The 8,500-nt window shown below is 49.5% G+C and overlaps 3 protein-coding genes and 1 non-coding gene across 4 annotated transcripts; 1 reads left to right on the plus strand and 3 right to left on the minus strand.

Moving 5' to 3' along the window:
- Positions 1 to 647: 647 nt before the first annotated feature.
- Positions 648 to 3,577, minus strand: LOC106739775 (histone H3). The gene has a single exon (XM_014605159.3). It carries the CDS (start codon positions 3,507 to 3,509, stop codon positions 2,910 to 2,912), a length of 600 nt encoding a protein of 199 aa, XP_014460645.2. The 5' UTR covers positions 3,510 to 3,577; the 3' UTR covers positions 648 to 2,909.
- On the minus strand, positions 2,119 to 2,189 carry TRNAG-GCC (transfer RNA glycine (anticodon GCC)). Its single transcript has one exon. It is a non-coding gene; the product is annotated as a tRNA-Gly (tRNA).
- Positions 3,578 to 4,743: 1,166 nt separating the features above from the next.
- Positions 4,744 to 5,465, minus strand: LOC132250790 (histone H2A type 2-C-like). Its single transcript, XM_059728241.1, has one exon. The coding sequence runs from the start codon at positions 5,420 to 5,422 to the stop codon at positions 5,033 to 5,035; it is 390 nt and encodes a 129-aa protein (XP_059584224.1). The 5' UTR covers positions 5,423 to 5,465; the 3' UTR covers positions 4,744 to 5,032.
- Positions 5,466 to 5,780: 315 nt separating this feature from the next.
- On the plus strand, positions 5,781 to 6,277 carry LOC132250793 (histone H2B 5). Its single transcript, XM_059728245.1, has one exon. The coding sequence runs from the start codon at positions 5,814 to 5,816 to the stop codon at positions 6,192 to 6,194; it is 381 nt and encodes a 126-aa protein (XP_059584228.1). The 5' UTR covers positions 5,781 to 5,813; the 3' UTR covers positions 6,195 to 6,277.
- Positions 6,278 to 8,500: the final 2,223 nt, after the last annotated feature.

Here is an 8,500-nt window from a genome sequence, read left to right on the forward strand (position 1 = left end):
AACCCGAATGAAATCACTTGTCAAAACCAGGGATTATGAAAACAATTGCACTTTAGCCATTTCTTGGTCTCTGGCTCCATCGTGTGGCCCTTTGTGTTTACTGCAGTTTATTAAATTGCTGTCACATCTGAATGTTACTTTCTCCTGTGGAGCCATGAAAAATACTCATTGCCTACAGGAAGAGCACACACTAACTGCTAATGCTTCCTCTGCCTGAAAGGGTATATGTACTGGAAAGCTCTCAAAGAATACTTTTTCCAATTATTTGAGTTGGTCTAATAAAATGTCAGATTTACACAAATAAATCGATATTGAACTCATCCCCAGAATAGGCCAGGGGCAGTGATGGGTGACCTTCCTTTTCTGTGGGTATCATCAAGGGAGATCATCAGGAAATAGGTAGAGCCCTTTTCTCCCCAGCACCACCTGGGGTGATGAGGAACAGTGGTAATAAGCTGATGGAGAATAGGTTTAGGTTAGAGCTCAGAAGGCAATATTTTACAGTTAGGGTGGCCAGAATCTGGAACCAACTGTCTCTAGTGGGTTATGGAATAGAGAAAATCCTGCACAACTTACTGATTCATTTGATGCACTGGCTGGGGGAGTTGTTAGTTGATAGCACGATTTCACAATGATTACACACTTAATTCATACAACACAATTTTATTTTAAAATTCTTTGCTATGCATATAACACTGCTTAGCTTTAAGAAATACCACAAACATTAAGAACACAATAACTACATATATCAGAAACAATGCTCGAAATGCACTTCCTTCCCAAACAATGCTATAAGAATTAGTATTACAAAAACAACTACAGTTACAACTAAAAGTTAAATTTGAATCAATACTATTATTTTCATAATATACTTACAATCCTAGAATTCTGAGAAGCCAAACACCTAAATATCCTTTCATTCCTCAGTAGTACAATTTAATGGGCTGGCCTCAGCAATCCAATTCAATGGGCTGGCCTCAATACTGATAGGACTAAGTCCCCTTCCTTCAGTCCCTTTTGGGTGCTCCGTGGTTTCAGCGTGAACTAAGAGATTCGTGTTCAGGGAGAGGGTGGTTCAGGTGATCAGTCTGATCCAGCCTACACTTGTGATTCTTCCTTCGTTGTTCTGCAAGTGAAGTTACCTCCAAATTGGGACAGTAGGTTACAGTTTTTATTGAGTGAGTTGCCATCTTGGGCCCCTCCTACCCAAACTTGTCACTATTCCCAAATTTGGGCTCAGATCTTTCTTAACAGATTCTTTTGCTTGGTAATTAGTTTCTTTTGTTGATCATTTTAATTACTTTGAGGAATTTCCATATCACTGAATTGACTTTTAAAAAGGCTCCTAGGTTTGATTTCTTGGAATGTGGGATATTTGCTTAAGGGTCATTTTTAGGTTAACTTTGTTAAAGGCCTCTAAAGATAAAATTCAAGAGTTAAGACTTTGAGCAAAGTCAGGACCTTCCGCACGTAGACCAAAACAATGGCCTAGATAAGAAGATGAATCTTGTCTTCTTCCTAAACTGGCTAATGGGCAACTATTACAAACATTCAAACTATTTCATTCAATATGACACCAACTTCCCAGGGAAGTGTTCCTCGCCCCTACGTTAGACAAATTCAAAAAGAGGTTAGATGATCACCTGTCTGGGGTCTTGTGAACCCAGCATTCATTCCTACCTGTGGCAGGGGATCAGGCTAGATGATCTGATCAGGTCCCTCCTGACCCCAGCTACTATGAAACTATGAAACCTGTTTCTTTTATTTCATAGGATCATAGGAAATGAGGGTTGGAAGGGACCTCAGGAGGCCACTTCTAGTTCAACCCCCTGCTCAAAGCAGGACCAGCGCCAGTCCCAGCCCCAGCTAAATCATCCCAGCTGGGTCTTAAAAATCATCTAGCTGGGTCTTAATGAAGATAGATTGCAAAGAGCACAATTTAATCGGAGGAGAAAAAGCCATGGCCTGAAGTAGGAGGGAAAGCTTTGGGGTTTATTTGCAAGCTCGTGGTACTATGCAAAATACGCACCTTACATTTCTAAAATGTATTTAAGTTCAATCAGAATATTTTGCACTGCAGTTCCAAGGAGAAAAGAAAAAAAAAAAATCAACACATGCTGCATTGGCCGGGAATCGAACCCGGGCCTCCCGCGTGGCAGGCGAGAATTCTACCACTGAACCACCAATGCTTGCACTGAAAGTGTTTTTATGCCACTCTAGTTATGGTGAGTTTGCATGTCCTGGTTTCTATTAATAATTTTGCCTTGCTCTAAATATCGGACATGTCGGGGACAGTGGAGGGGGGAAGGTGCGACACTAGGACACCACTAACTTCCTTTTTATTCCTTATCTTTAGCCTACTGCTTTCCAAGGTCTCCAAATTCCAATTTTTCTACACTGAATCGTAAGCAAGCGCATCTATTTCAATCCAGGATATGACTAAGTAATCTGCTCCATTTCATTTTCGTATCAAATAAATACTGCTCCAGTACTACATTTCTGTAATAAATAGGCGCTGTGTCCAACATAAAGACCGCATGGGCATCAAGCTTTGTCATTCAGCCCCATCGCTAGACTATAGCTCTCGCTTATTTTGTGTGGAAGGCTACATCCCCACGCCGCAAAGCAAAACAAAAGCAAACCTAGTTCAAACTTCACGATACCGTTTTTCTAGATTAACGCGCGGTTTATGTTGGGGTTCACCTGTACAACTAGCAGTAGCCACGAGCTCATATGAACAGGTTTAAACCAGGTAGGAAAATATTGTGCTGAAGTGCCTTAAGGAATAGTTTCATTACCTCAAATGCAAATAGAATTCTAGCTCTTTCCCTGGACATGTGGTGGCTCTTAAAAGAGCCTTTGGGGTTGGGAAGAGTGGGAGCCAGCAGCCTCCAAACGCAGCCCGAGGTTTACGCCCTCTCCCCGCGGATGCGGCGCGCCAGCTGGATGTCCTTGGGCATGATGGTGACGCGCTTGGCGTGGATGGCGCACAGGTTGGTGTCCTCGAAAAGCCCCACCAGGTAGGCCTCGCTGGCCTCCTGCAGCGCCATGACGGCAGAGCTCTGGAAGCGCAGGTCAGTCTTGAAGTCCTGCGCGATCTCGCGCACCAGGCGCTGGAAGGGCAGCTTGCGGATCAGCAGCTCTGTCGACTTCTGGTAGCGCCGGATCTCGCGCAGCGCCACTGTGCCGGGCCGGTAGCGATGCGGCTTCTTCACACCGCCGGTGGCCGGGGCGCTCTTGCGGGCAGCCTTGGTGGCCAGCTGCTTGCGAGGCGCTTTGCCACCCGTGGACTTGCGAGCGGTCTGCTTAGTACGGGCCATCCTCCGAAGTCCGTACGCGTCCGCGAAGCACAAGAAGCTGTGAAACGCCAGGCGTCTGTCCGGCAATATATAGGCGAAGCACAGCCTCTGATTGGCTGAGAGCTTCAGAGAACCCGTTGGGGCTTTGAATTTCCCGGGCTGAGCAGTGATTGGACAGACTATAATACCCCTCTCCCACCATAAATGCATCTCCACGGGAAAAGTCTCTCGGGGCTGTGTTCTTCACCACTGCACCGGGCCGGTGCTGCAGATCTAGAGTGCGGGAATGTTTGGGGCCAGAGAATAATGCTAGTTTACTTTGATCTGTTTGAATTTCCCGCGCTGAGCGGGCATTGGCCAGAAATTTCAATCCCCACCCCCGTCTCTGCAGAAGCTCAGGGCACCGGCTCTGTGAGCGGGGCTGAGGTTAGGGCCCAGGTGGCTTGTAACGCAAACGGTCCCGATGGCGGAGCTGAAGCCTCCCGCGCTGGGCAGACCAGGCAGCCGCCTAGCTCTGCGGTTCCCGGGAAGCGGCTGCAGGGCACCGATCGCAGCGAAGTTAGTGCTGCAGAGCCCAGGGCAGACTGCACCCCGGCAGGGCGATTTGACAGGGACTGCAGCAGCACTGGCCAAGGGGAACTGCCCTGGAGGGGAGCTCCTAGTGCGTTGGGAGCAGGGGAGCAACGAGGAAATCCAGCATAGAGAAGAGAGGGTCGGCTTCGTCCCTGGAGGAATATGTAGAAGCTCGGGTTCAGGATAATATTTTAATAATGGAGAGCGATGGGTTCCACCCCCAATCCTGCATCTCCAGAGCAATAGAAACTCAGGACAATGTTGTTATTTTAAAATGTGCCCTTTAAATATGAAATAGAACTTCACGTTAACCCGCTTCTCAAGCACCCACAGGATCGGCCCTTCCAGGAGCCCGGGGAACTCGCGTGTCGATCGAGTGAGAAAGAAGGGTCAATGAATCCGTTTGGGAATTTTGAAAAAGCCCGCGCTGGGAAGAGATTGGTCTCTGCCCAACGCACGCCTCCCGGGCTCAGACTGCATGGGAAAAGCCGAGGGGGAGCACTTCACTTGGGCCAGACGTTAGGATTATATTTGTGTGCGCAAGGTCAGTGTGTGTGTGTGTGTGTGTGTGTGTGTGTGTATAAACTCAGTGTGTAGGTACAATATACGCAAATCCGGGCGTATATAATATGCGTGTCTATCTATTCACTATATGCATGCGCTAGTGTGTGTATATATTAAGATACACATATATAATGCACACACATACACGCATAATCTATCCACAGTGTTGGGTTTTTGGTTGTAGCCGGTTTGGGTCCAATCAACACACACACACACGAACCCCCGCAGCAGCTTCCTCAGACTCAGTTTCCTACAAAACAATTGAAAAGACATGGAAGAGAACAGGGAACCGCGGAGTCGCGAGCACTTCAGTGATGCTTTTCTAAGACTCCCGAAATACGCAGTGTGGGCTTGAAAGGGGTTTTCAGTTTAGCAAAAATGTTTGTTGCACTTTAGTATGTATTCCAACAGTATGGGATTTACGTCTAGTATGCTCTAGCTACTGGTTCAACAGCAAACCGACTTTGTGTACTCCATGTAATTTAGTAACCAGCTCTTCCTTTGAAGTTGTGGGTGGCTCTTAAAAGAGCCTTTGGGTTCAGACTGTTCAGCAAAAAAAAAAAACAAAAAAAACCACCTGCTTCCAGGCAACGCTTTTACTTGCCCTTGGGCTTGTGGCTCTCAGTTTTCTTGGGCAGCAGCACGGCCTGGATGTTAGGCAGCACGCCGCCCTGCGCAATCGTCACCTTGCCCAGCAGCTTGTTCAGCTCCTCGTCGTTGCGGATGGCCAGCTGCAGGTGCCGCGGGATGATGCGCGTTTTCTTATTATCGCGGGCCGCGTTGCCCGCCAGCTCCAGGATCTCGGCAGTCAGGTACTCCAGCACGGCCGCCATGTACACGGGCGCGCCGGCTCCCACTCGCTCCGCGTAGTTACCCTTGCGCAGCAGGCGGTGCACGCGGCCCACCGGGAACTGCAATCCAGCGCGGGACGAGCGCGACTTAGCCTTGGCCCGAGCCTTGCCTCCTTGTTTGCCGCGCCCAGACATCTCAGCTCTGCTGTGCTGACAAACGAAACCGCTGCTTGGAAAAGCTGCACTAGTAGCTCGAGCGCCGCGCCCGCCCTTTTATCAACCCGAGCGCATCAGGACGGCGGCTTCTGATAGGCTCGAGCGCGCAGCTGCCCACAGCGGCCAATGAGAAAGAGACTGCTAAGCCCGACCAATGGAGAGACAGCTTGCCGTTCTTACCAATAGGAGTGCCGGACTTGGAGCACAACGATTTGCATGTGTGCCGCCCCGGCCGGAGGCCCCGCGCTGCCTCAGCAGCCAATCCGACGGCTCCGTTTGGCTCACCTCATTTGCATGGCGGCCTATAAAGGAGGGGCGTGCTGCAGAGGTTTTTCACTTGCTTTGTGCGGTGCCGTGAGCGACTTGCAAGATGCCGGAGCCTGCTAAGTCCGCGCCCGCCCCTAAGAAGGGTTCCAAGAAAGCCGTCACCAAGACCCAGAAGAAGGGCGACAAGAAGCGGCGCAAGAGCCGCAAGGAGAGCTACTCCATCTACGTGTACAAGGTGCTGAAGCAGGTGCACCCCGACACCGGCATCTCGTCCAAGGCCATGGGCATCATGAACTCCTTCGTGAACGACATCTTCGAGCGCATCGCCGGCGAGGCGTCCCGCCTGGCGCACTACAACAAGCGCTCGACCATCACGTCGCGGGAGATCCAGACGGCCGTGCGGCTGCTGCTGCCCGGGGAGTTGGCCAAGCACGCCGTGTCGGAGGGTACTAAGGCTGTCACCAAGTACACCAGCTCCAAGTAACCTGCTTCTGGCTTCGTCCCTAGAACTTCTAAACCCAAAGGCTCTTTTAAGAGCCACCCACTTACTCTTTGGGAGAGCTGTTAATTGCTTTGCTAACCTAATTTTGGAACAAATCAGTGTCGTATAAGTGTCATATACATGAGTCGGGGGGGGGGGTAAAGTAAACATCTTTACATATGCTCATTTATAGACCACGGGAGTCTTTCTTCGTTTTAGAAGCCTCATGCGTATCCATGTTTATAAAATAGGGAGCTTTGCTTTTAAGCTACAGGAGTTACTTTTTCTTTTCCCCTTCCTTTTACACTATACTTGAGAATTGAATATCACTGCTTGTCTACTCTAATATCAAGTATAGCTCAGAGAAAAAGGTTTAGGTTTTCCCGAAACAGGAGAAAAAAATGCATTTGAACTCCCTTACAGCTGTCTCTCAATCTGATGTCAATCTAGGAATGAGACTTCATTAGACAGACAAATGGGTGATGATCGTCACCTGCCTTTCCGTTGGATTAAACCAGCAAGGCTGAGAGGGGGGCATTGGTGTGTGGGCAGCTCAGTGGCTCCATATACACTGTTCAGGCTTTTGTGCTCTGGAGAGATCACTCCAGCTTCACTTTATTTTAAAGTGTGGATTATGTTCAGTGAGCTAACGTGTCATGGGGGACCTAAACTACCCGGACATCTGCTGGGAGACGCAAACAGCAAAGTCCCACCGCTCACGCAGGTTTCTAACCTGTGTACAGGACCTCCACCTGACACAGGAGGTACGTGGTCCCACTAGGGGGAATGCTATACTGGATCTGGTATTGGCAACAGGGGATGACATGATAGGGGACCTCCAGATCAGTAGCCATTTGTGAGAGAGTGATCACCTAATAATAAAATTCAACATAAGACGTCAAGTGGGTAAGGTAACTAGTAGGGTGAAAGTGCTAGACTTTAGGAAAGCTGATCTCAATGAACTCAGGCGATTAGTCAAGGACGCACTACAGAGTAGGAGTTTTGAAGGGATGGGAGCCCAAGAAGGGTGGCTGTGCATTAAGGAAACGATCCTTCGGGCACAAAGCAAGATGATTCCCGAGCGAGGCAAAAGAGGGAAAGGAACCCAGGAGGCTTCCATGGCTGACCAGAGAAATCCAGGGCAGCCTAAGGGCCAAAAAGGGAGCACATAAAAAGTGGAAACAAGGTGAGGTCACTAAAGATGAATATACCTCCTCTGCTTATGCTTGTAGGGAGGCAGTAAGACGGGCCAAAGCTGCCATGGAGCTGAGGATGGCAACCCAAGTAAAAGACAACAAGAAATTGTTTTTTAGATATATTGGGAGTAAAAGGAAGGCCCAGGGAGGAATAGGACCCCTGCTAAATGGGCAGAAACAATTGGTGATGGACAGGGGGGACAAGGCTGAACTCCTCAATGAGTTCTTTGCCTCAGTGTTCCTAAGTGAGGGACACGACAAGTCTCTCACTGGGGTTGTAGAGAGGCAGCAGCAAGGCGCCAGACTTCCATGCGTAGATCCTGAGGTGGTGCAGAGTCACTTGGAAGAACTGGATGCCTTTAAGTCGGCAGGCCCAGATGAGCTCCATCCGAGGGTGCTGAAGGCACTGGCCGACATCGTTGCAGAGCCACTGGCGGGAATATTCGAACGCTCGTGGCGCACGGGCCAAGTCCCGGAGGACTGGAAAAGGGCTAACGTGGTCCCCATTTTCAAAAAGGGGAGGAAGGAGGACCCGGGCAACTATAGGCCAGTCAGTCTCACCTCCATCCTTGGTAAAGTCTTTGAAAAAATTATCAAGGCTCACATTTGTGAGAGCCCAGCAGGTCAAATTATGCTGAGGGGAAACCAGCACAGGTTTGTGGCGGGCGGATCGTGCCTGACCAATCTAGTGTCTTTCTGTGACCAGGTTACGAAACGCCAGGACACAGGAGGAGGGGTGGATGTCGTATACTTAGACTTCAGGAAGGCCTTCGATACGGTATCCCACCCCATACTGGTAAACAAGTTAAGAGGCTGTGACGTGGATGACTACACAGTCCGGTGGGTGGCAAATTGGCTAGAGGGCCGCACCCAGAGAGTCATGGTGGATGGGTCGGTCTCGACCTGGAAGGGTGTGGGCAGTGGGGTCCCGCAGGGCTCGGTCCTTGGACCGATACTCTTTAATGTCTTCATCAGCGACTTGGACGAGGGAGTCAAATGTACTCTGTCCAAGTTTGCAGATGACACAAAGCTATGGGGAGAAGTGGACATGCCGGAGGGCAGGGAACAGCTGCAGGCAGACCTGGATAGGTTGGACAAGTGGGCAGAAAACAA

This window comes from Alligator mississippiensis, chromosome 5 (assembly GCF_030867095.1).
Source record: "Alligator mississippiensis isolate rAllMis1 chromosome 5, rAllMis1, whole genome shotgun sequence".
NCBI classification, from domain to species: domain Eukaryota; kingdom Metazoa; phylum Chordata; order Crocodylia; family Alligatoridae; genus Alligator; species Alligator mississippiensis.